A 27,946-nucleotide genomic window follows, 5' to 3' on the forward strand; every position below is an offset into this window, starting at 1 on the left:
TGTGAAGCATGGGCTGTGTCTCCAACTTACTTCATATTGCAGAGTAAATACTGCATTAAATATACAGAAATATAAATCCAACACTTTGTTTTCTCCCATTTTTCTCACAAGTAGACGTAAACAGTAAACAAAAGGTTTTCTTTTTTTATGTACACAAATAATTACCAATTTCAGATTTTGAGCACACATTTGTTAAAAGCCAATAAGATAGGATGCTGACTGAACAGGACTCAGGCTCAGGTCCTGGTGAGCAGCATGGGAAGCTGGAGATATTTCCTCTGGTAATGAAATTCATCCTGGAGGTAGAAGGGAAACATTTCATCGTGTTTTGGAGTAATGCTTGGGTCTTTAATGTCCTTTGATTTTCAGGAAACATGGGGGTAAAGGGAAAAACATCAGAAGAAGAATGGCTTCTGACACATCCTCTCCTGGATGAGGAAGACCTTCAGGTCATGAGTTACCATGAATGATGAGAATTAGGGATGTTTGGGATTTTTCTGTCTATCACTCGTTCTCCCTGTGTTTTGCAGGGTTTTACCCCAGATGCTCCAGTTTCCTCCCACACTCAGTCAGTCAATAAAAACTGAGACTGAATTTTATAACACAATCTGCCTGTCGAGTGGAACAGCTTGATCCAAGAGGTTGTGGTGGAGCAGGTCCCTGTGGACACAACACTCTTCTAAGTGTATGATGGTTTGCAGCCTTAGTCCCATTCTCATCATCCCGGAAGATTCTTTCATTTGTTTTAAGAAAATTACTTGAAAATATACAGATTGACAGTGTGTGCAGCAGGTTAAGCCATAAGTAGTGCAGCTGGGAAATAGGTGAAGTGTAGTGCTGGTCCTCTGTGTTTGATGTGCACGAGTGATCAGGTAGAGTTGGAACAGTCTGCACACACATCTGAGACGCAGCACCCAGGGGACACACGGTAAAAATGGCCCCCTTGTGAGTGCCAAGCTCACCACTGGTTCATTATTCTGATAATTAACTACTTCATAAATCACATTTTAATTACTTTTAGTGAAGATAGAAAAAAACAACACACAATTCCATTTTTAAACCACTCCATCTTTATTGCTTATTCATATCTTTACACTAATGGCCTGGTACTATTTAAGTCAGGAAAAACTCCATAATGTTTGGATCAAATGTTCTTCACTCCATTTTGGATTACACTTATCATCAGCAGTTACAAAAGAAATCAATAACAGAGTGTCGACAGACTTTAGAAACATTGTGAAATTAGTAGATGAAATCTGAAACAGTTTGTGACACAGCAGTTCTCCTGAAGAAGTATTTAACTTTAATGTTTTTTTTTATTTTATTTTTTTAAGTTTTCAGCACATACAACATTATAAATAACAATCAAACCCTGACAGTAGCTACTTGCCGTCACTGACACCCAGCTGTAGACATTATTTCTTCCTGGAAAGCATAAATGGAAACATTCAGTGACTTCTAATGAGATGATGGAGATGTAAGATGTCCAACTGTGATCATCTGGCTTCTCCAGAGAGAAGCTCACACCTCTGCTAGGATCTTTAATCAAACACTGTAATTCTTAACTCAAAAGTCACAAGAGATTTTGTTCTGATCACACGTGAAAGCACATCCTCTTCAGATGCACACATCGGAATTCCAGACAGAAACATCAAGTAAGTCTCTATTAAAGCTTTTCATCTCACACCACTGCCTACTTGAACATCAACTTGTACCATGACTGTGAAGTAGCGATAGAGACAGAGCTGGACCAATCAGATTCCCAAAAATCACACAAAGAAAAACTGTACATGAGAACCAGGAAATCGAGTCAGTGGGTGAACCCAACACAACTGATATGGAATAGCTTAAAGACACTCATGAACACAGTCCTTAACTGGGTAGGATTCTGTGTACAGAGGCTGACACCGGGAACCAGCTAGAGCTACACACTGTGGTGCCAGTGTGCTACATATTACTAACCAGTGTGCAACATGTCTGACCTGGTTCAACCAGCTGGAGGAGAAAACATTTTGAATGCTGTGAAATATGACTGGTGACGTATTGTTCCTTCACTGGCATCAAAACTATAGTCCTGGTAGTTCATGGTTTAAAAATTTAATGAACGACATGAACGTGAATTCAATCTTTTTCGCTCATATCCACCATCCAAAACCTGTCCTGAGCGTCAGCACTGCAGGCAAAGTGAGTCTGTACACCTGCTCACACTGCTCATCCAAACACATTCAGATCATCTGTTAAAAAGAAACTTAATTCAGATGGCAACAATCCAATGCTGTAAGAATTAAACCAAGCTGGAAACTCACTCTAGAGCACTGACCTAAATGTGCTCAAGTGCTGAATGACAGAAAATTAACTGTCAACTAGGGCCTAGCAAATCTAAAAATCAAAGCCAAAAAATCATTTTGGAGTTATTTTGTCAGATATTTAAACATGGGTCAAGATTTTAGTGGTACTGGCAAGTACCACATTTCCACTGAATTTGCTGGAATATATGATCTGATTTGTAGGCCAGGGCATCTGAGTAGCACAATGCTTCATTTACAATTGTATGTTGTGACACATTTTACCTTTATCAAAAACTTGCAGCCTCTGCAATTTGGTTATTGCACACGGTCATACTGCCATAATAGTTTGATTATTATACTATTTTATAAATTAAAGTTTACAGGTGTTGGGGATTACTACTGCATATGTGAACAAGTAGTATTAATCATTTTGTCTAATTAATATGAATCTGCACAACTGCCTCCAGTGGTGTCACTCAGTTGCTAAGTTTCATTTTGGGTAATGTAGGCACCCGGTTTTAAAAAGGAAGTGTGGAATAAGACAGTTGATATCTCTGTTCCGCTGTACCGATTTTAATCATTTGCTTTTAAACTGTCCACGACGAGTCCAACAGTGTTAGGGAGGAGTGTAACGTTAGACCACTGGACTGCTTTTAAAAACCTAAAAGTTTCCAACTGCAAACGCATTTTAATATGTAAAATTGGTGATGCTGCCATTTAATCTTTTCTTAGTTTATTTTGTAAAAATAGGAAATAGATTTGGAAAAATAAAACAAAACAGTTTAATTTATGACTTCTGTTAATCTATTTACTGGTACATCAACTGTCCTCTGAGTGTCAAAAAAAAGGCAACTCTAATCTTAACATACAGTCACTGTCCCAAACCTGGAAACATGGCAACCATGTCTGTATCAATCAAACTAAAATACAGTTTGTAGCTAAAGTGTTAAAACAAGGTAAGAAAAGCAGTAAAATGTGGTATATCTGCCGTGCCTCACTGGTATGGAACTCAGTATACATGACAGGTAATCTACTCTGTAGACTAAAATGAATGGCTCCTAATTCAGACAGCTACTGCTGACATTTACTGTGACTGCTGTCTGCAAAAGAGGATCCTATATTGATTCCAGTGCCACGTTTGAGAAATGCCGGTGAGGAAACCAGTTAGTGAGAGTCATCACAAAGGCACCCTGTGGAGTTTTAAGCCACTAAGTAGCACTGTGGAGCACTGTCTTGATTCGCCCATCTGTGTGTTGCATCTTGAGGTCACTTAAAAGGACCCACATGCAAGAAAACATGGGCGGAGCTGTACACATTTGTAGCTTTATGCTATTCCACGTCTCCAGAGTTGGTAGCAAGAAAGCAATATGTCAGCAGTGGCAGAGGAGAAAAAGGCCGTGAGCTAGCAAAACATTTGTAGTTTGCAAAATGTAAAAGAAAACAGATTGAATTAAAAAACTGCTTTTAAAATATTTTTAAGTAAATTCAACAAGTTTGTTAGGCCTCTTGCATACACGCACGTCTTTTTGTGACAAACATCACGATAACATGAATCTGTTTGTTGACAAGAGAACTCCACAGGGCACCCTTACAGTCACAACTGCAAATGACGTGAATACAGTCAGGCATTGATTTGGGTTGTCAAAAAGAAGCATCCTGCTTCCTTCCTGAACAGGTCATCCTAGTTTCAATTTTCAGCCAAACACCACTATTTTCCTTTCTCCCATCAGTTATTGCTTCATCTGCTGTTTAATGTTAGTATAGTACCATGGGACAACTCATACTAGAAGAGGAGTTTAAGTGACGCAGTTACTTAGCAGCATGTCGACCAACCAGTACACGTAATGGCCCATCAGGTGTTGTCGAAAGATAATCGCAACCTTTAGCCTTGCCTTGCTGATTATCTGGCATCAAACCTGACAACTGGAAGCACTGCTGAGCTTTAGAGCAAACCACTGGAGACAGCTTTAGAATTCCAGATGGACATCCAGTTATATGTCCATAGTATATTTAAATGTTCAACTACTTACTCACAACAACAGTGTGACATTCTGTCCTCAAGTGATGACACTTGAGTCAGTACGGGTTGGGTCTGCAGACTTCAAGGTTGAAAATGTAAATGTTACTTTATTATATATTTCACATATCTGCAGGCCTGGAGTTACAGCAGGAGAGCACTGACCGACCTCTGGTGAATCAAATTCTTGCTGAAGTCAGTGGAGAGAAGAGTGAAAACACCATCAAGACAAGCCTTCACTGTTGTTCTTTGTTTTTTTCTTTCAGTCTCAACTCCTCAGTTCTGATGTTACTGATGCTACAGCAGCCACACTAACCTCTGGAGGAGCCATAATTACATTTTTCAAACGAGCAGTCACTCCCCTCAGTGGTCGTCACACCTAAACCCGTCCCCGTAGCTGCCAGTAGTTCCTCATTGGATGCTAACTGGTTGTAATTTGGACAAGGCCGAGGCTCCATGCAGGTTCTCTGCACCAACTGAGAAAACACTCTCTTGATGGAGTTACTTTTGTGCCTGTTGGCTATATGGTGTATTTGCTTTGAACGATTTGACCTCCCTCATTTTTGAAAGTCACGGCTACTTCCAGTAAAATGATTCAACAGAGTCAGGATAACATGCCAGATAATTTAAGAGCAAGGTGAGGATGAACCAAATCTATATCTAAATGATCCTTTGAAGAACAGAGTACCCAGGATTGCCAGACTACATTTGAATGATTGGGTATTCAGTATATAGTTTCTTAGCACTGACCACCTGTCAGTCCAACCTAAACAAATTTAAATACAGAGTAAAGTCATGAGTGTTTACAGTTATATTATAAAACATACACACAGTAAAAGGATGAGACAAACAGAGAATATTTACATATATAACAAAGAAGTCCATCATTGTGCCACAAGGTCTGGGAAGACTTCCCTCCTGTCAACATCAGTGTGACGCTTCTCTGCAGCCTACAAACATAATGGCTAATATTCACTGTACATGTCAACAGCTCAGTGGCCCTCCACAAGCACGAGCGACTGTGAGCGAGCAGTGTGAGTGCTGCCACCTCTGATGGCGCTGCACCTCAGCCTTTTGTTCAATGTTACAGTTAATGGTAGCGAGCTGGGGAGGACCCGTTTCCTTCCACTGAGAACCACTCTGACTGCTTTGTTCTGCCCGTACGTCTTTGACACACACGCGCACGCACGCACACACACACACACACACACACGTGCGTGCACACTGAGAGATAACAGTCACCCACCCCCACCAACCCCTCCCAAGAGATGCTTATGTGCAGCAAAGGTAAGCACCCTCACAACAAAACACCATGCACCACATCTTAAGTCCTATGTGTCATATATTAAGGTTTTGTCCAAACTGCTGTGAAGAGGGTCAGACACATTTCTGATCTACAAAATAAGAAGAATGAGAAGAAGAAGAAAAATGCACACGATTGACCCTTGTGGTGATGACAGTAGGAGGGGCCTTAGGTTGGTTTGCTTGATGCTTGCTGAGAATCATAGCTCTTGTGCTGTCAACCTCTTTGTCCATAGTTTACCTCCTGTCCATGATTTGTTTCCATCGGGTCTTCTTTGAAGTTTTCACACTGCCCCATTACTTTGCTGAAAATGAAAAGATGGTATAAGTTAGCAGACGTTTCAGATTGATGGTAAATTCTATGCCTCTACTGACATTTGCTGTCAAGCAATGCAATGTTGCAACGCAATGGTGTAAGACACAAAGCTGGAATAAAAAGTTAGAAGCTTTGACACATATTCGTAAGATTGGCACTCTAATTTTAAACTCAGTAAAGAACCAATCACAATTTTGGTTTACAATAACTTACAGGTAGAAAAAAACGAGCATCACCCATTGCTTATAAAAAGTGCTTTTTTAAAAAACCCCAAACTGAGGGGTGGCTTCTGTTTGGCCACTCTCCTATAAAGCTCAGATCAGTGGAGTGTCGCAGCACTGGTTGTCCTTCTGGAAGCTTCTTTCATCTACACACAGGATCTCTGGAGCTCAGCCAGTGTGACCATCAGGTTCCTGGCCACCTCTCTCACCTCTAGGAAGAGTCCTGGTTGCTCCAAACTTCTTCCATTTAAGAATTACGGAGGCCACTGTGCACTCTGGACCTTCAATACAGCAGAACTTATTTTGTGGCCTTTCCTAGATTTGTGCATCGACATAATCCCGTCTCTGAGCTCTGCAGGCAGTTGCTTTGATCTCACGGCTTGATTTTTGCTCTGATACACATTTTCAGCTGTGAGACCTTCTATAGACAGGTGTGTGCCTTTCCAAATCATGTCCAATCAATAGACTTTACCACAGGTGGACTTCAGAGAAATTAGGAGGCACCTGAGCTAAATTCCAAGTGTCATAACAAAGGGTCTGAATGCTTACGTCAATGTGATATTTTTCCTTTTTGATACATTTGCAAAAAATGTCTCTATAATTATGGTGTATTGTTTGTAGATTGATGACGGGATGACATTATTCTGAATGATTTTAGCATAAGGCTGCAACATAAAAAATGTGGAAAAAGTGCAGGAGTTTGCACTGCACTGTATGTTAGGTATGAGAGGATCATTCATTGATCCACCACAATGCACGTTCAAGTCAGAGTAATTCATCACAGCAGCATGCTGCAGTGTCTGAATAAAGTAGGGTTGCAACGATTATGGGAACACCCCAACCCCTCTGCCAGCTCACTTCTTTCTCAGTCATATACCTGCCTGAAGCTATCACAGCATTCTAACTCTGCCCTTTCAGTGCACCGTGCAAATTCTCCACATCCTCCTCTGTGTAAACATTTGGATGCAGCAGGGAATTAAATTTCGCTGCAGCTCTGAAGCGCCTCCGGAGGTAGTATCAGAGGCGAACCGGCTTCTGTGTGAATGGATAAGTTGGTGGCAAGGAGCGTGTCGAGCTGATTGTGTTCACATTCCCAACAGCTAAAAATAAAAAAATCTGATCTTAAAAAAACAGCATCATCCCTGGCAAAAAACTTTAACTAACCAAGTGTTTGTCTAATTCCACTATTGTGTTGTTGTAGTTACTGTCTTGAAAAAAATCATTGTGACAGTCAGCCCGCCCAACTGAGACTTCAGTGAACTTTCCTGCGAGTGAGAGTAAGACAGGGTCCTGTTTACTGATGGTGGTTATGTGATTATGTAATTTAGAGCAAAACAATTTAACTTGTCACTTTCCAGGATGTTTGGTGAGTCAGGATCTCAATCACAACACATTGTAACTACATCCATATGATTTTGAAAAAAAACAGACATCATCATGACGTGTACCGTTACGCCTCATTGGGAGGCGCAGCGCAGGCTTTCTGTGTGAATTACGCAGCAGTTCGTCTTTACGTCGGAGCTGCTTGGCTCTGTGTGAACAAACAAAGGCGGAGACTTGGCGACCTCCGCTGTGGAGATAATGCAGAGTGGCTGTGTAAAAAGGGCTACTGCTGGAAATCATTACTTTGCATTGTGTCTTCAAAACCAGCAGCTGTATTGTGACTCTGACAGCGGCACCAAAACCATTGCTGCTATTGCAAAAAAGGTAGTGGGATGCTGTTGTTGAGAGAACCAGTCAGCCCATGTAACACTAGTGTTAACAGCTAACGCTAGCTCTAATTGCCTCCCGGTTACTGAAGCTATGTTCTGAGACAGGTGTCAGTGCCAAAATCAGAGATCTGACACTGAGCTGATCTGAGGTACACAATCATCAGTTTATCCTCCTCAGAGACTGGACAAAATGTAATCCAGTGTATCCACTCCAACTATGTCCCCTGTAATTTTACAGCACAAGATGGCTCTTATTCATCCCGGCTATAAACATGCATCGTTAATGACATGTGGGCTCCAAATCAGTTACTTCCTTGGTGACACCACAGAAAATAAACAAAGACACAAGGCTCAGTAGTGCAGCATGACTTGTTGTCAGAATGTTGATTTTTTTTTCCCTGGGTCCATGTACTGCTGATTATGTAGGATGATGAAACCACCAAAACCACCTGTCAGCCCATGTAACTTTGTGATTAAGGGCCCTATCTTACACCCTGGCTGCTGCTCAGCCAGTGACTGAATCATCAGCTGTAGAATGTATTTAGCAAACAGAGCCTTCTGACGGGTTATAATTGAGTACGACTTGTACATTAAGTACACACAGCTCATATACAGAACTTTCAGTCTTACCTGGCCATGTCCTTGGTCTCTGGCTGTGAGCTCTCCAGCTTCAGAACCTTCTCTAGAAGACTGATGCCACCTTCCTTTATCAGCAGGGGACAATACTTGCTTGCTGCAGAGCAAAAAATGAATTGAAAGAGAATAACTGATAATTATCCCTGTGCAGCATTGCATACAGCACAATTTATGCTCATCAACAGTAAAGAATGGTGGGGTGTGTACTTGAAAGAACAAGCAGCCTGGTGACAAGTGAAAAAGAAGAGGTAACGTTGGACAACAGTAGAAAGGGATGTCATATTCTAAACATTAAAAATCATTTGAAAATTATCATTTAGTCAGTACAGGAACATGTACCCATTTATAATATTAGCTGAAACATGTGATATAAGCTTGCTGTAAGTGACATCATCAGTCCCATTGTTGCAGCAGATACTCACGGTAAACTGACACCAGGTTAAAGAGAGCCCATGTGGCCCAGTGCTGACTGACAGGGGAGATGCTCTGAGGCAGCAGCCGCAGGATGGGCTCGAATGACCTAAGAGACCAAACTCAATTTAACAATTCAGGAAGAGGGAACACTACCGACAGCTGGGCTGTTCAACTATGACCAAGCTTCAGCTCACTGTGTACTCGTGTTATTACACAGTTCTGCTTCTAGCACGGTCACATACATATCTATATACATACATACATACACTGCTGTCACTTTTATAATCATACTAAATGATGCACATTTTCCTTTCAGGTGTCCCACAGTATTCATACTAACACTAACAGCTAATAAAGTGTAGCAGGAATAAGTCCTACAACATAGAAATATATTTTTATATGCATTATCTATTCATTATTATGACAATTTCCCATCTTGGAAGTCAATGGGTGCTCAGGTAGACGCCTAAAAAAAAGGTATGTGGTTAACACAAGTTAAAGATACATAAAATGAATTTTATGACATAAAATGTGTCACATGTAAATTACAAAGCTGTTATCAGTGTTAAAAACAGTGGTTTCTAAGTGTCTAAATCAGACTGCAGAGGTTCTCGGGGACATTAAACGTCATCACAGCGAACATAGAGACTCATCTACTCACTAGTCCATCTTTACAGGCTGACTTTAAATACAAACTATTTTAACTCTGACTTTACTACCTATAGATCAATCAGTTTAAAGTAAAGTGCGTACTGAAGCTTAGTGGTGGTAAAGTTTAAGGCATGTGACTGTAATATAGTTCACGGATCCTGTGTTAGCTTTTCACTTCTGCTGATTTCATTTACAATTTAAAAAAGTTGAAGATTATCTTGCTGAGTGAAACATGTAAGTATCATAAACTTGCGTTTTCCACAGAGATTATTTTCTTCAATAATCCAAAATCCATATGCTTTCTGTTTAAAGGCCCAGGGGGGTGCTCATTTCAACCCTGCTCTGCTGCTTTCTATGGCCAAAGAAGCTCTTCCGTTTTTTACAAAAGTAAAATGTATACACATTATTTTGCATGAAATAACACAATGCACTACAAACATGGACAAATATAGTTCATTTGAAACATTATCTTTGTTACAGCTACGATAGACAGAAATTCCAAATGGTTAGAAGGGTTCTAGTGGATGTTGGAAATAGCTTCAGATCAGCTGGAAATGTTTGTCAAGGATGACCAGGTTTTATATTTAAAGAAACAATACAAAGAATGCTTAGCTCTGTAAATTAAATGTGATGATAATAAGTGAGAGGCACAAACCGTGGCTAGGTCAACATCAACATCCATATTATAATAAAAGCAATTATCAATGAAAGCATATTGTCATTGTCCATTTTCCTTAGTAAGAATAGATATTTTTGCTTTCTTCTTGTGTCTCGGGGAGTGACGTCATGTACACAACAATTCACGTTTTTCAGCATGAAGACAACTCACGTGTCGACACAAACACAAACAACAGTGGAGGGAGGAGAGAGATGCGTGTTTTCTTAGCTGGAAATACAGTCATTATTTTGAGTTCTTGTCAGCTAAAGATGGGAATGTTAAGGTTCGTTGTACACTCTGTGCTGGAGACAAAGTACTATTAAGCTTCAAAAACACGACATTAAATGTGAAGAAACATTTGGAGTCGCAGTACAGTTAAGTTCACAGAACAAGTCCCACCAGGTGGTGTTAAACAGAGAGCTGTGAGCAAAGCCATGGGTTTGACTTCTGCAGGAGGTCCCCCACCACCCAAACAACAAAAGCTAGACTTTGATGCAAAACAAGTAAGTTGAAGAAGTTGGTCGGGCAGTATGTTGTAGAGGAAATGCTGCACTTAAACATGGTTGACTTGCCCTCGATTGTTGCCATAATAAACAAGATCCCTACTACTATCAATGCCGTGCTCACTGTTACTGTTAAAAATGCACTTCCAATAAAGTGAGTATTGGCAAAACCGGTTGTCATTTTTAGGTTGAGGCAGCGGGGGTGTTGTCAGCAGCTGCTGAATGTAACTAATAAAGTAACTTGCAATCTAACTTGGTTACTTTTAAAAACAAGTAATCAGTTAAGTAACTAAGTTGCTTTTAAAATGAGTAATCAGTAATCACATGGTTCTCCCCAGACAATGGAACGGTGGCGCAACGCCGCTATACTGCTAGCTCAGCACCACTATACTCTTTTTCAATGTTAGCTGCTTTGTAGTGGGTGAGGGTGACGAGCGAGCGTCACAACTGTGACCAGTTGTAACATGAAGTGGCAGCTGCTTATCACCATATGCACAGTCTGAACAAATTTTTTCTGGTATTTCTATGTGTTACTCAATATAACTCATCTTAGGCATTTTTATGCGAACATTTGATAATAATAAATATAATACACATTACACATGCGCATTGCAAAAAAAAAAAGTTGACAAACAAATAAATCACCTGTAGTTGATGTTGCGGCGTGAGCTGACATCCCAGCTCTGGATGGCATCCCACATCTTGTCCATCACTGTGTCTCTTCTCGGCTCTTCCATCGACCAAACCTCAGGCCCGTCAAACATGATGTGTGAAAGTACACCACACGCATTGTACGACACCTCGATTCCATCTGCCTTACTGTCCAGCAGGTTACTGTTGAAGCATCCAACAGTGAGGGGGGACAGATGAAGACAACAATTATCTGATGAGAGGTCTCTATGAAATATCAAAGGGACTAAACATAGCACAAAAAGTAAGTAAATTTGTGTTTGGTGCATCATTTCTTTGTTGTAAAAATGATTCTTGGAAATAAATCTTATACCGCTGGAAAGCCTGTTTATTTCCTTTTAAACTGTCTTACATTTGTAACAGACATGCATTTGTGGGATGAGGAGAGGAGGTAAAGAGAGCTTAAAGTTCCTCGGGATTCTCATCTCAGCTGACCTCACCACGACCACACACATCTCTCATCAGTTGGTAAAAGCCCAACAGAGACTTACTTCCCTAGGAAGCTAAAGCATGCTCACCTCCCTCACCACCTGCTGACCAACTTATATCAGTCAGCGATAGAAAGCCTCCTGATCTACTGCACGGGACAGGAAGTGTCACCTGCAGTGGGTGGTGAGGGCAGCAGAGCGTGTCACTGGGACGACACTATCCCCTCTCACAGACATTTACACTGGCTGACTACAAAAGAAGGCCAGCTGTATTGTTAAGGCCCCCACTCACCCCGGCCATTACCTGTTCTCACCCCTGCCCTCTGGGAAGAGATAAAGAACGATCAGATCTTAAACAAACAGACTGAATAACAGTTTATTCCCACAGGCACTGAAATGCAGAACCCTCCCTCATCATTCTACAATATCCCTCACATTCTATTGTATTCTATGAGCCGCAGAGCTGATTATGTGGGTTGTGCCCACAACAAATTTTCCAAATCTTCTCTGGTGGATTGGATGATTGAAGTCCAGTGAAACAAGACATATTGGCAATTTAACAAGCAGAAGCCTCAGGAGTGTGTTGAAGAACCATACTCAGCCCCAACAGCCTGGCACCCTCTCCTCATGCTGGTCACCAGCCTAGTCACACGCTGCTGTAGGTGGCATCCCATTCTTCCCCCAGCATTTGTCACAAGTCAGCCAACATTGTTATGTTAGTCACTCTGGCACAAACATCACACCCAAGCTGATCCCACACTTGTTCAAATTCTGAAGGTAGTCTCTGAGAACCCCCTGCTCTGTGGGGGTGGGCGTTGTCATCTTGAGGGATAGAGTTCAGTCTCAGACTGTGGAGATATGGAACTATGGGACTGCCATCCCACACAATTACACTGCTTCCACCAATAGATGTTACTCTATCAGTGCAGCAATCAGCACAGCATTCTCAGTGTTTTCTCCACACTTTGACCTGACGATCAGCCTTCAGTTTGGAGATGGTACTAGAGCTCAATCCAAATAAAGCCACCAAGAAGTTTTGCAGAACACTTTCTTTAAGTTGTCCCATCACACAGTCCTATTGCATGGGCCCTATCCGGATCAGTCAAGTGTGGCATGCCAATTCGTGGAGCAGACACCAACTGACCACCGTAGAAGGGCCCATGCTCAAAGGTGCTGACAATAAGGTGCCAATCAGCTGTCAGCACCTGGGGGTACCAGAAGCTCAAAACAAGACTGCGACTGCAGAATACGCTGTTAGGAACTGGCAGAGAAGAATTGGCATATTTTTCATGGCCGCAACCCACATACAAATGCATGTTCCTTACAAATGTGTCACCATTTAAAAAGGGAAATAAACATGCTTTCCAACGGTATAAGATTTATTGCAAAGAAGCATTAATACAACAAAGAAATAATTTACCTAACACAAATTTTCTTAAATTTTGTGATATGTTTTTATAACATTTAACTACAAACACTTTGCTCAGAGAAAAAGTGCTACTCTAAAATGGCTGTTCTGTCTGCATATGCAACACTTTCCTTTTAGATGTAATCTTCACTGAGAGTTTAATTCCTAGTTCTGACTTTGTCCAAGTACATGGCAAACCAAATGAAAAGCAGGACGTTAAAAAAATGATCATACGTGAGCTGTTTGTCACAGAGCAGGTGATTTGAATATCCACCAGTATTTTAAGATGTGTCAGCAGTTCTCTTACCTGAACACAGTGATGAACTGTGGGGTAAGCAGCTGTGGCCTTAGTGCTTTGACCTCAGCTACATTTCCCAAAAGCCCCAACATGTTGCGGTGAAGCTCCTGCTTGTCTGGAAATTCCTGGGGTAAGACCATACAATAAGACATGTGTGTAATTATACAGTAGGAAAATCTAAAGACTACTGTCATAAAAGTAAAAACAACACACACACACGCACACTTACAATTAATTAATCAATCGATCGATGTCTGGACCTCGAAAAATGACACATTAGCGTAGTTGAGTGTGGACTCACCTGTAGACACTCCAGAAACAGACTCATGCCCCGACAGTTGAGGAACATCTGGCAGTTGTCGGGCGTCTCATCAGTGATGTTCCACAAAGCACTCCAGGAAAACTCCATCACCTGATCACACTGAGGGCAAACACGAGAATGCCTTTACATTTGATTCAAACAATATTTGACGAGTATTTGACATTTTCTTTTGAAGATTATATACTGGGAAATCTTTGTGTTTATTTGAAGCAGCATAGACAGACACTGGAAGGGAGGGAGAATGAGAGGCAAATGAAATGCAACAAAGGTTGACTGTCCAAGAGTTGAACCGTTGACATAAGTGTGTGCCTCGACCATTATACACTTAGTTTTAGATTTGAAAAATACATTTCAAAATAGGCTCTGGAATACCATCTGCTCAGCTGTGAAAGCATATTCTACCAAATACTGTGTTCCCCAAAAGCAATAACATTTCACATTGAAAAGATCCAGGAGTAAAACTGAGACTCACCATTCTGTCCTGAAGCTTCTTCTGAATTAAATTCAACATTGTCTGTAAATCAGAAAAAAAGGAAAAATAAACTTAACATAATCAGCTGAAAGAAGATTTCACAACCACAGCAGCACTACAACAAAACAACAATAGTTAGTGTGGGAGTGATAGATTTTTTCAAAATTACAGCTCACAGCTTGACAGCAAAAAAAAAAAAGAAATCCATGAAAAATAAAATCATACAAGTGGTGCACTGGATATTAGTGTGTGGACGGTTTGATCTTTTACAATCACAGGGTAAAAGTCGACATAGAAACCATGAGTCCAGTTTGAGGGCTTGCACATTGGTTTATACTGAAGAAACCCAGCGCACTGTAAGATTGTGTTCATTGCATGGCTGCCAGCAGACATATTTACACCACTGCAGTGGTCATTGAAATGTCCACCTAAAAGCACCCTAACACAGTAAAATGATTTTAAGGATAGTAGATATGAATTACAATGAACACCATTTGAAACCTAAGCAGTGATATGGGGCAGCAGGCTATTCTGTAGTCATCCACCATATTATTTATATAAGGTCTCTCTGTATAACCAAAGTCTGTCACAGTCCCCCAGTTTATTTCTATACATTTCTCCTTCCAACACACCGTAATCGAGCCCTCTTTCCTTAGTAATGGGTTGCTGCCAAGGTCTAATCTTGGGTCATTACTGTTTACATTATACTGAAACAAATTATCCATTTTGAAGAATAATTCAACATCATTTTCTATGAAGATAATATGATTTTATATGCTCCGAATTCTACCCACTCATCTTCAGTCTGCTTTTGATGCTGTCCAGATGTTCCTTGTTAATCATAAACGTTTAAAACGCAGATAAGACCAAGTACATATTATCCTGTCTCTGACTATTCTGCCAAACTTTAACCTTAGAATTCCTTTTGCTGAGTAAAATGCTCAGGAATTTGTAAAATACATAATTCATGAGAAGTTTATCATACAGGAGGGGCTGCTAACTAGCTACTGATACGACTAGTAAAACCGGATTAACAATGATGGCGGCTAGACAATTGAGTGGGTCATAGCAATCACAGGAATCCAGCCAGTGCTGAGTCAATCCGCTGACTATCTGCTGTGCTTTGTTAAGTGTCAGAGTTTAAAGCAGCTTAAAGATCCATTAGGTCATGGCCGGAGAACAGTGCCACCTGTCAGAGGGCTCAGTAGGTTTTAAGACTACACAGCCTGATACACTGCAGGGCCTACTGATAGGTCAAAACATCATCGAACCTCAACACTGAGCTGCCATAAGAATCCTCACCAACTTCTGGCACATTTCACTGTTTATTGATAATTCCATGAATATACAGTTACCAATTTCACTTTAATCTTATGAGCTCTATTTGTTGCTGGATTATAAGTAATCTGGTTTTATTCTATATTTGTTGTTCTTGCACACTGGTTGCATTTGGATGTTTCTTGTTCTCGAGTGTCTTTCTAGAAAGAAAGATCTTGATATCAATGAAGCCCAGCCAGCTTGTTCATTTTTCCAATTCTGTCCTTAAAGAAGAAGTTTCTGTACTCTTTGGGTATATGAATATTTTGTCTTTCAAATCTGGCAGGATAGTTATCAAAATTATGGAATATAACAGAACTCCAATGAACTTTCCCAACACAAAGACACAACTGAAATAAATACAATACTGTCATCACACTGTGGTGCATGTACCCCTCGTGTTTACATCAATGTCCTCTGGGTGCTCTGACTTCCTGCCATCCTAAAAATAAGCTTGCTAGATATTAGAAATACTCCTGCCACTTGCTTTGACTAAGTAACAGGAGAGAACTGCAGTTGATCCCTGAGCTCAGCACTGTGGCAGCCCACTGCTCTTGAAAAGTTAAGATTTGTTAAATCTACCTAATGAAGTAGGACTTTAAATGTTTATTACTGACTAATATAATCATCAAAAATGGTTCTCACCTCTTTTACCCAAAAATTTAATTTTATGTCAACAGTAAGGAGAATTTGTATTTGATAACTGTTGTCACTGTCCTGTGTTTATGGACACTAGGAAATTTGAAAATGCAAAGTTATGTTGAGTTTACCTTGACAAATCCCATCTTTCCCACAGCTTCCTTGTGATGGTTGTCCACCTGACACACCAAAGCGTTGCAGAGGTGCACAGCAATTCTCTGGATGGACTCATCTTGCCTGGCTGGCTCCAGGATTTTCAGCAGCAGCTGGTTGACCCGACTGTACTGGAACTCCAGCTCCTCTGGAATACTGAAGTTGCACAGAGTCAAGCAGCAGTTTCTCTGGACCTGGTGTGAGACAGAGGAGGACACACCATGGTTTACAACGCAGATCTGAAATAGGCCTCAAAGCTTTAATTAGGCAGCAACATCAAGCTTATGACTCCATTTCCTTTGGTTTTCTTTTGAAAAATTATACTTAGTGGAAGGTTTTTCGTTATGGTGAGATTCTCTTTGGAGTTTTACATGCCCTTGAATAATAACATAAGAATAAGAGTGCAGAATTATGAGAAAGCATTCATTGCCAACTGTTTTACATATCTTAGTCAGTATCAGAAATCTACTTAGATTTCATACTACGAAATAGTGAACTGGTAGGTTTTTGTCAGAAGGGTGATTAAATTGATGAAATTACACTAGAACAGATCACACAGTACAGGTGTTGAAACCAAAACTCTCACACTTCTGATTCTACTGTCAGAGAACTGCACTAGTATTAAATACTTTCCATAGATATTTAAACATCATCATAACACCACAGTGTAGACTTACAGTGACCTCCTGGTACTGCTCCATTCCATTCAGTACCACTTGTATGACCTCTCTGCGCAACCGCACACTCTGGTCACTGCGGTACTCTGTGTTGGTCAGGTAGTACAGAGCAGCGCTGCCAGTCACCTGTATACTCTTATCGTATTTATGGCACTTCAGTGCTGCTATGACAAGCTGAAAGGACACAACATTTGTGATGTGAGAGCTGATACAGGCATAACATACACAGAAAAATAATGACAAGTCACTGGTGTCACCACCTTCAAAGAACAAGCCCACTTAAAAGTCATCATACTTGCAAAGCTCGGAGCAGTTGGCTGCAGTGCTGTATCCTGGCGATGTCAAACAGCTGATTGATGGCTCTGTGGGCCAGCTCAGGGCGAAACTCTGTGTAAGCCTCAATGGCATTCAGGACCTGGTCCTCATTCTTGGATCCAGTCACCTGAAAGGCCGGCAGCACAGATTAACATTAACATTTTCTAATTCTCATTTTAAGTTTGAATTAACTGTGGCTGTTATTGGCAGGTTAGGGTAAGGCAAGTTCAAATGATATTTACCAAATACAAAGATTACAAAATTACATTAAAAAACAATACAACAATAAACAAAACTCATTTTGAGTGAATTTCAATTCAGCTGGGTTTAGCTTAGTTTAGTTTATTTAGGTTTTTTCAAACTTGCATGCAAATACAGATAACTTAATAAATTAAATTATCTCAATAAATTAACTTAATGCTTTCTAGCTTCAGAACACAAGTCAAACAAACAAACAAACAATCATCACAGTTCCCTCTCAGTTCTTATTGACATCTTCTCATTTGGAACAACCGCTGGATACAGTGTGGCAACTAGTTGTTGTATACTTTGTACATTAGTGATGCTATTTGGAGATCTACAACCTCACAGAATTTGAGTGCCTGTGAATTTAGGCATAATTTGTTGGTTTGTTTGGGGGTGAACAGCTCTGTTTATGATTCTGATTGCTCTGTTTTGAAGCAAGACAATCTTATTTGTGATTGTTTTATATGTTTTTCCCCAAACATCCACACAGTATGTATTGTATGGAAGTATGAATGTACGATAAAATACGTGTGATGAATTTAGGTCATGAATCTCTTTTGTTTTGTTCAATATTGCAATGAACTTTTTCTGTTTTAATATGATTAACATGTGATTTCCACTTTATTACTGTTTTTTCTATGTCCAAATATAATATATTTAGTTGTACTTAAATGTAATAACAACTTGGTAATTTTGAACCATCATTTTAAAGTACAATAATTGATGGTCAATTGTGTCGAATGCTTTATTTTAAATGTGTGACAACTCCAACTGTATATTCTTTTCTGTCTATTGCTGTGGACGCTTCCATTAGCGTCATCAGTGCCATTGTTGTGGGTTGGTTTGCTCTAAAGCCATATTGATGTTCAATAAGTAAGTTGTGTTTTTCTGTGACGTGATCGAATGATTCTTAACTAGTGATTTGTCGATATCATTGCAGTCAGTGCATTTCTTGCTTATTAATTTACTGACCACATCAACTAATTGATGACTAATTGACATCAACTCCAATTCATCAGTTCTCTGAACAAAAAAAAAGGTATTTGAATTTATTTCAATAGTGTTTTCACTTTCAATCTTCAATTTCTTTTGCTAAATTATAACCAATGTTCACAAAATACACTGAATATGTTCAAAACTATTCATCCTTTATGTTCATATTGGACAGTGTTTGTCACAGAGTGGTAAAAGTTGATAGGAATGCATTTGTTTTGATTGCCATTGAATAAACCTGTCCATCTGTGCTGCCTTAAGTCCCCTTAAGAACCTCTATGGTTTCTGGTGTTTATTGTTGAGTCAACTTCATTGAGTTGGGATTTCTCTGTGTATTCACCTTTTTAAAAATTTTCAAGGTTGCAAAACACAAGAAGATGGTCACTTATATCGTTAATAAGCAGTCCACTTGCTATTCTATTTCCAATTTCATTGGTAAAAATGTTATCTATTAATGTTGCATTGTCACTTGTTATTTACCACCAGCTCCATTATTATATTTACAACTCTTTATGTCCCTAGACTGTCAGCAGTAATTTGCCCAGATAAGGAAAGATTATGTCGCTTTAGTTGTGATGCCCATAATAACTATTTTCAGCCAAAAAAATCTATGTGTATTCAACCAGTACCTTATACGCAGGGATGTGTGTCACATTACAAAGGGTGGTGTCATATAAACCCAGAAACTGCAGGGGCCTCTTCAGCTCCTGGAAAGGATAGATGCTGCTCTTGCACGGCTCAATGCTGAAACATAAGTTCAAATGAAAATGTAAAAGCAATTTCTCAAAACTCTGAATAGGACATTATTGTATATCCAGTGGGTTACCCACCTTGGCCGACCCATAGCCTCTTCAAAGTGTGGAACTGTGCAGTTGTCCAGCATGATGTGACCCGAAATGTCCAGTGACACCAGATTGACCAGGCGCTGTACGATGGCTGTCAGGATCTTCCTTGTCATCTTACACTTGGAGGTTCGCCTGCTCTCCCGCGAGATGTCGAGGTGTCTGAAAAATGCAGAGTATTGTCAATGACACATTCTTGATGATAAGTGGCCATACACAGGAAACAACAAAAGTATTGGGACATTAAAATGAATGGGAATTCAGTTATGGCAGTTACAAATGTTATAATACTGACTGAGGAATATTCTATATGACAGACTTGAAAAAAATCCAACCTACTCCTCACTCCACTTCATGTGGTGGGTGAACAGATGTTACAGATGTTCTGATGAGATCCATTTATATTTTACCAATTAGTCAGTCACTAATGCGCATCATTTTAGCTAACTTTCTGTCTCTTTTGCAATTTGTAATCCCCTCCCTCCTTTCTTCGTCACCACAGGATGGTAAAGCTGTAATTGCCACACCTAGCTGCAAACAGGAAGCACAAGCTCTCTGTTTATTCATGAGCAGACAGGACCACCTCTTTACGGAGATGAGATATGGAGATTATGCTGATCGGGTGATGTACAATGGGTTTATCTTTTTTTTGTTTTTTTAACTAAAACAGGTTCTTGTTGCATTCTAAAACAACACTATCTGAGCGAAAAGAGAGTGAACCACAAGATTAAAGATGTGACTGGGCAGATAAATGACGAGCTGAAACTCATTCAACCTCTGTAAAGCTGAGGGGAGCTGAAGAGTTGGTTGATGATTGCTGGTTTGAAAAAAGGGTCATCACTACAAACGCACTGTCACATTGTTTTCACATTGTCATTTGATACTTAATTTAACATTAACAATTTAACAATACAACCTTTAATATTGAGACTATTTACATTCTGATGTAGTACAACACAATAATGAGGGTGGTAATGCTGTAATTAATGTGCTGGGGCCGATCACTGATCACTGATGCTCAAAGCAGTATCAGCTGATACCGATCGCCAGTCAAAAGGACATTTATTACTTTACAGTCATCTAAAGTTGTTAGTTATCACTAGCACGGTTAACTTCAGTGGCATTAAGATGTTGTGGAAATAAATAATTATATCTAATGTTGATGAAGGTTCTCATTCATCCAGGTCATGGGGTAATTCTAAGTACTGTTTAGTAGGCAACTGGATGTGTTTCAGTTTGGTGTTAAGGTTGTTGAGTTGGGGAGAAAACTCAGTACTGCAATGTAAGTGGGTGAGAAGTAATGTCACAGGCCGCTTGCTCCGTTCAAAGACGGGCGTTCCAGTTTGACATACATGGATTCCTTTACTCCTCTTTCAAAACATCTGCCTTCTGTTTGGTATTTGCATTTCTATAGCGCTTTTCCAGCTTTTCTACTAACAGCTCAAAACACTTAACAACACTTGTCACATTCAGCCATTCAAACACATATTCATACACAGATGGGATCATCAGGAGCAATTTGGGCTTCAGTATTAGTATCAAGGATGCTCCTGCCACCCCATATTTACATCGTTGTCCTCAGAGGAATGATTTTTCTCCTTCAGATGAGTGGACAGCAGAGTCTTGACCTGAAGAGTTGGCTCTCCTGTGCTGTGCCATTTGTTTATGAAGAGGTTGTTTTGTCCTCCAAATGTACAATCAGGGCAGTCCACTCCATTGAAAAGCACAAACTACATTACTCTGCTTGTGAACCAGTTAGTTAGAATTGAAGAAGCCCCTTTGGATGAGAGGTTAATCGCTCCATGAAACTGAAGCCAGCTATCTACAATACAGCACTTACAATTATATTTCATGTATTTGCATATAAAAAAGTAAACAGGACACAGAATTCAGTAAAACAGAGTTTGTGAATAATTCTGTCTCTCAGTCTGAAGTTGCCTCAGTAACAGGATTAATGTATTTGTTCCCTGAAGCTAGTACTCAATCTGATCACTATCATAGTCTGGTTATGTTCATCTCTGACAGAAGATTGATAAATTGCACACTGAAGTAGAGTCTATAACTGCAAACTCAAAGTCAACAGTACTTAGCTAAATAAGTCTACTTCAGCACATTTATGTAAATGTGTTGTACTGTCACATTAAACAAGGCATCATTATACTGCAGTTTATATGTACAGAAACTCTCAGTCCCGCTGTGTGCCTCTGCTCGCTGTTAGCTCAGGTTGCTGTTGGCTCAGTCAGCTGTTAGCTCAGTCAGCTGTTAGCTCTAATGCTGTAAGGCTTGAAACAAACAGCGTTGCTTCCTCCTCCCACACAGGACGGCAGACAATTGCAAATAAGAAACTGAACGGACTACTTCTGACTGTAACGGAGCCTGTCCTCTCCTGCTGATACCTTCGTTCTCTCTCTCCACAGCGCTATGTCAGTGCTGGTTATAATCACTGGCTGGCCCCTCAAAGTGAGACCTGACTTTACTAGAATTTCTCCGCGGTACCGGTCCATCTACCCTCTCTGTCACAACCGGCTTGCTGGCAGGACCGTGTCAACATGTTGCGCTGGTTAAACCCTGCGCGCACTGAAAATCTACACTAATATTGACAGAAGGAAAGTTAGCTAGCTGTTAGCAGCAGAATCCTGTGGTCATGTGGCTGTTGCAGAGAAGCTGAGACCACCAGTTCAACTTTTTACAACGTATATCGGCAGGTTAACGATCAGTGCCCGATCAATCAGAGCACCCTTATTTATATGAATGACAACTTGTTACAAGGCAGCATAGCATTATCCCATACTGAGCATGACATCAGTGGCAAATGGCCACCGTGTGATTGGTTGATGACTATGGAAATGTGCCAGTCGTAAATGCCCTACATGACATACAATTTTCAATGGGTCATTTTACTTCTGGGCAAAAATTGCAGTTGAATTGAAGTTGGCACCATCCTTTAGTAAATAAAAGCAAACTGTATTAATGCTGAGCAGCTAAAAATGCCTACTGGATGAGTCTATAAACATGTTCAATTCTACACCTTCAGTCCAGTGGACAGTCACATTTATATTTGAATAAATAAATTGGAGCTACAAAGAAAGAAAAACAAATGCAGTTTTCTTCCACCAGCAACACATCAGTAAAATCTGTGGTTCATTTGATCACTTATACTGTACATGAAGCAGCCGGGAGCAACTGTCGATATATTGTATATACACAAGGACTGCCATACCAGGGTGTGTCCAGAGCTTTATGACAATTAAGAGATAATAGCCCCCTCCCACCTTACCTGAGATGAACGATTTCCACCACTGTACTGATCAACTCCTCCGAAAGGTCCACATTGTAGAGAACAAGAGATGCCAGTCTGTCTTTCCATTGTGTGAGAAAAGCTGTTCCCAGCAACTGTACGTTAGATAGATCTAGTGAGGTGAGTGACTTCAGGGGTTTGAGCAGGGTCTCAGCATCCACCTCGTCAGGCAGGCCCCCCAAGTTGAGCAACCTGAGGCGGTTGAACCCCTGGAAGTTAAAGTCTGTCTCTACTGCTTGCCTAGAAGCAGGGCTTTCCTCCTCCTCATCCTCGGTGTCTTCATTGCACGCGAGCGGGGCGCCACCCTTCCGGTAGAAGATGTGGTTGCAGCCGAAGAGACAAAGAGACACCAAGGTCTCACGGAAGCAGGTCAGTGTTTTCAGACTGCGGGATGACAGACTGTTGCAGTAGGTGAGGTGGAGCTCAATCAGGTCCTGGCAGAACATACAAAGCAAATCATTATTTTTAATGATTTAATGTATGTTTTTAAGTTCTGACCACATCTACTCAAGCATGCTTCAATCATGAAAGGCTGGGTTATACTTTACAGAACTGCTGTCCACAGTCAACTAAAGACACAGGTGAACTTACAATACAATACCATTGCAAAACATTACCCATCCTGTCTACCACACACAGATACAGATAATTCCACTGTATGTTGCCAAGACATCATCTACAGTTATTCACAACAGCAGTGAAACTAAGGTAATGTGATGATCAAATGTGCTGCTAGTAATGTGTGGACTGAGCTGGTCTCTTGAAATGACATACATGATGTACTTTGATTTCAAAATGTGTACAGCGCGGTGGGTCTGTTATAATGAAGACTCTGTGAAGGTTTTGAAGCTTTTCTCTGAAGAATGAGTTCAACATTTAGAAAGTAAAAATGTTTTTCATATAGCACCCCATCAAGGCAAAACCTTGTTGAACAGGGAATGTGAGCTCAATGGGATACTATCCACTGTCAGTGCCTTCAGGTTCACCAGCCTCAGATGACTGACAGGTAACTGGGCCAGATCATAAGCGCTTATTATTTTTAAATATTTGGCTGCATCAGCCCACGGTTCTTTAACCTCTTCTCTCTCTGGTTTTCAGAGCCACTGTTACATTTTTTTCTTTTTGCTTGTCCTAAATGTATATGTATCTGATATGTATATGTAATGTATAATCTGAGTCTGTGGATTTGCGGTGCAACACAGCAAAATCTTGCCGAGTCTGAAAATAATTACTAAAGAAACCTCAGCTGTCATTAAGCATAAGCTGTCACATTTTTAGAACAGATCAAAACGGATTCTTAAAACGAATAAAACAAAATAAATCAATTTTAATTTTTAAAAAAAGCCCACGTTTTTACTGACACAACTTTGTTGTAAAATAAAATATGACAGGCTAAATAGCCTTACATGACAAGTAATTAATGGAACACCTAATAACCCCGCTACAGAGCAGGAACGTACATTCAATAGTGCGCACACGTCACAGTGGAGCGCTGCTTCAGGGCAGGTGGCTCCTTCTCGGACCAGCAGGGGGAACGCTGCTGTATACCCCAGAGAAATCTGCTATATTATTTTGGCCTGTTCAGTTTTGCACAACATTGCATTAGTGAATAGAGTGCCTTTGATGTGCCGGCGCTGCCAGGATGCCGATCTCCATCTTGGAAAAGTTTCTCTTCTTGCCAGTGTTTCTTCTCTCCATGTTTGACCTCAGTAGGCTAGGCCTCCGAACCAGGGATATTTAAGTGGGTGTAACATGTTAATGAAATAATGAAATCAAATTCAGCCGCCGCATTTATCAAGACCCGATCATTCGTACGCTGGGATTGGTCAGATATGAATGTTTCATAAACCACACGTGTGTCCTGTCGTACGACCAATTCTGAGCTCAGATCTGCACCCATTTCCATGCAAGATTGATAAATGAGGGCCATTGTCCTCATTGCAGTGGCCCTGGGTTCGAGGCCCGTGCTGCATGTCTACCCCCCCAACCTGTTTCCTGGCATGCTGTGTAATATGTTATATTCCATAGCTTAATACTGCCTAATTAAGCTGAACTTAAACTGTTCTTTAAAACCATTCACTGTTTTCTAATACTGTGCACAAACACTGGGGCAGGGCGGTGGATCGATTTTTTAAGATATATTTTCAAATGAGGTACAGTTTGAGACAATACTGTTTATGCCGATATACTGCGATGTTCTGCTACATAACCCCTTTTCTTCCATCTGCATCACTTTCCTCTCACACTCTCCCCGCCGCTCCGCTTAACTCGCTTTCAAGTTCTCCTGCAACACTGAACGAGACACAGCACTCCTACTGTATTTTAATCATCCTGTTAATTAGTCTACACAACATGTGCAACACAGTGCTGTGCTGCATGTGTGAGACAGAGACACTTGTTTGTGTGAGGTAAGTGTTCGTGTGCCTGTTTGTGTATAAGGTGAATCATAGTACATTTGTTGTTCTGCTTGGTAGATGAGAAGGTGCCCAGATTCAGGACAAAGAAGCAGCACAATGACAATACAGACAATTCATACATAAAACTTACATATGAAGGACAAAGTCTCTCTCTCTGTATTTGTCCACCCAATGTGCATTGATGATAATAATAGTTGGGTAAAGATTTTCAAAACAATATCTATTTTTCAGCACTAGGTTCATTCAAAAAGTCATGGAAAATATATTTTTCATCTCAAACTACAATGGACTTTTATACTCCATTTTGTGGCCTGTGCTGCAGAACTTTATCCTTTGTAGCACTAGTGCTATATGCAGAAAATGTTAACATACAGCCCTACTATTTATTTCATACCATTTTTTGTTTAAATGTTTTTGCAGTCGTATATTTTCAAAAAGGGGAAGTCACAGTCTGTTATTATAAAAAACACTTCTGGACAAAAGCACTAAGCTATATATTGTGTATTGCCACTCCTCCTGAAAATGCTGAGATATGACTTTTGGTCACATTCAAACAGTAGGGTAGATCAAAAATGGACAAAAATCAAACAGACATTTACTATTGACAGTGCAAAAAATAATTTTGAGGCTCTATTTGGTTTTCATTTTCAATTAAAAGGTTTAGATGACAGCTTATGTTAAGTTGCTTCATACAACCCTTCGACTAGTCTTCTACTATTGGGCCTATGTGACAATTATAAAGTTGGTAAGGACAATTTTATTACAACCTGATGGGCGTTATAGCAAAAACTATGTACATAAGACTGAGGCTTGAAGCACCAATAATAGTTTCTCGAATTTTGCTTTAAAAAGGAAATGACTACAAGTATGTTTAATATTGAAGTATTGTAGATGCTATGTTATACAAAGGTGAACTGGAAAAAGAACCTGTTAAGACGTCATCAGCTTATTCTGAAAAAACTGGTCTTGAACCAACTTGCAGCTTCCCACCTGTTTTCTAATGGCCTCCAGATCTCTGTCACGTACAAAGTCCTCTCTCAGCTGTACCCTAGTGAGTCTGGTGCTTCGGGGGTCTGAGAATAGTTGGAAGAAGCTCTCCTCCGGTTCAAAGTTACTGTCTGTGTGGACCAACTCCATATATCTGTTCACAAAACAAAAAAATAACAATTATAATAAATCCAACATTGAAATAAAAGCCCCGGTCAGGCAGGGCCTCTGTAACATTGTAACAAACACGGTACATTTTGACAGTGAGAATTATCGGAAATGTGATCAACGTCAATCGTTGTATCTTGCATACGTGTTGACCAGCTTGTCGCAGATTTCGCTGGGAAGGAAGATGTCGGAGCGCAGGCAGAGCTTGTTCCTCAATCCCTGGTAGCACATGGTCTTCCTGAGGTTCCTCAGACAGAACACCGTTGCCAGAGTCATGAGGCTGTCAGGGTTGTCTCCTGCTTTGGCTGCCATGTTTGCCTCTTCTTCTCCGGCTCAGATCAAAGACAGGGCAGTGCAGGGGACCTTGGAGGGGTGCAGTGAACAGGGTCAGTTTGAGGACTGATTGGAAGTACGATGAAACAAATGAAACAAACAAATGTGAATAAGAATTGACCAAATATGACGTCACTGTGATAAACAACATGTTAATATCTGCTTCATTATTGCACTCTTTTTCATTCAAAACGCTAAACATTAATGTTTTAGGTTTAAGTATTCTATCTATGTAAAATGTTCTGTGCGGTGTCCAGTGACAGAGAAACAACAATGACAGTAATAACAATCAGTGCTAAATAAAGTCATTCATCGGACACATTAACAAGACACTGTCTTACAGTCGATGTGTCTTCAACTAACTTCCATAATATTTTCTGCGTCTTCTAATGCAATTGTTACGTCAGGCACCTTACTGTCAAATCGCCCGACAGTCAAAATAAACTGAGACCTTTGCATACTTGGCCAAGGCGTCATAACTGTGGTTGGCAACTGTTAGCAACTAATGTTGGCTAGTTTGCAACAACTTATTTCAACAAGAAGTTACTGACAAAGTTATCTTAATTATTTTGGGATGAATGACTGCTGAAAAGCAGACGCTAGTAACCTAGCTTACGCTGTCTTTCGGTTAGTACTACAGGTTTGCTAGTTAACCACACATAGCAATGAACTGTGAGGGAGAAACTGTTACTAAGACGGCTAGCTAGCTCGCTAGCTAATATGTAGAATAATTCACTTTAACAACACTAACTGTAAATAGCCACTGACAAACTGACAAAAACTGTTAACTTACTCACTCACAACAACCCAAAATACCAAAGACCAACACTTGTTATTTTAAGTTAAGCCTCAACTTGCCGATACGGTGTCACCAGTGCAATACAGCATCCAAATTAGCTTGTGGCTAACGATGACTTTCCCAGCTATGATGCTAGCTAACTTAGCCTGTAGGGCTAGCGCTAGCTAAGAGCTGTGTGGAAAAGCAGGCTACAAACAGTTGTCGGCGGTGTTTGAGTGCATGGCACATCAGCTCTACCTTAGCTTTCGCCAGGGCTATATGTCTCGATGACGGCGAGAAATTGAGTTATTATCACCAGTCTTCACTCATCTGATTTTCGCTTTCGTCCGATGTCAACAAACAGGCTCCTCCTCCACCTACTTGTACTACTCCTCCTCCTCCTGCTTTTTTCATCTCTTCCTCCTGTTCTTCCTCTTCCTCTTCTTC

The 27,946-nt window shown here is 40.4% G+C and overlaps 1 protein-coding gene across 4 annotated transcripts; it reads right to left on the minus strand.

Moving 5' to 3' along the window:
- Positions 1-1,047: 1,047 nt before the first annotated feature.
- Positions 1,048-27,942, minus strand: zer1 (zyg-11 related, cell cycle regulator). Of its 4 annotated transcripts, none has more exons than XM_037117325.1 (16): positions 27,881-27,942; positions 26,534-26,751; positions 26,224-26,374; positions 22,796-23,250; positions 19,507-19,680; positions 19,306-19,420; positions 17,418-17,564; positions 17,123-17,296; positions 16,424-16,639; positions 14,337-14,378; positions 13,844-13,963; positions 13,552-13,667; positions 11,364-11,552; positions 8,915-9,012; positions 8,487-8,589; positions 1,048-5,912 (listed from the first exon to the last, which is right to left on the minus strand). In XM_037117325.1, the coding sequence occupies exons 2-16, from the start codon at positions 26,698-26,700 to the stop codon at positions 5,825-5,827; spliced, it is 2,355 nt and encodes a 784-aa protein (XP_036973220.1). In that variant the 5' UTR covers positions 26,701-26,751; positions 27,881-27,942; the 3' UTR covers positions 1,048-5,824. The 4 variants fall into 4 exon arrangements, with proteins under 4 accessions (XP_036973220.1, XP_036973219.1, XP_036973222.1 ...); XM_037117324.1 differs by having other exon boundaries at positions 27,758-27,895; XM_037117327.1 differs by lacking the exon at positions 27,881-27,942 and adding an exon at positions 27,580-27,707.
- Positions 27,943-27,946: the final 4 nt, after the last annotated feature.

The sequence above is a fragment of the Acanthopagrus latus genome, chromosome 12, assembly GCF_904848185.1.
Source record: "Acanthopagrus latus isolate v.2019 chromosome 12, fAcaLat1.1, whole genome shotgun sequence".
Lineage (NCBI taxonomy): Eukaryota > Metazoa > Chordata > Actinopteri > Spariformes > Sparidae > Acanthopagrus > Acanthopagrus latus.

Coding starts and splice junctions, on each gene's coding strand:
- zer1 (XM_037117325.1), bottom strand. CDS start 26,700: ATGGCAGCCAAAGCAGGAGACAACCCTGACAGCCTCATGACTCTGGCA. Junction 11,553..13,551: donor CAGTTCATCACTGTGTTCAG/GTAAGAGAACTG, acceptor ATGCTTCAACAG/TAACCTGCTGGACAGTAAGG. Junction 9,013..11,363: donor CGCCGCAACATCAACTACAG/GTGATTTATTTG, acceptor TTGGTCTCTTAG/GTCATTCGAGCCCATCCTGC.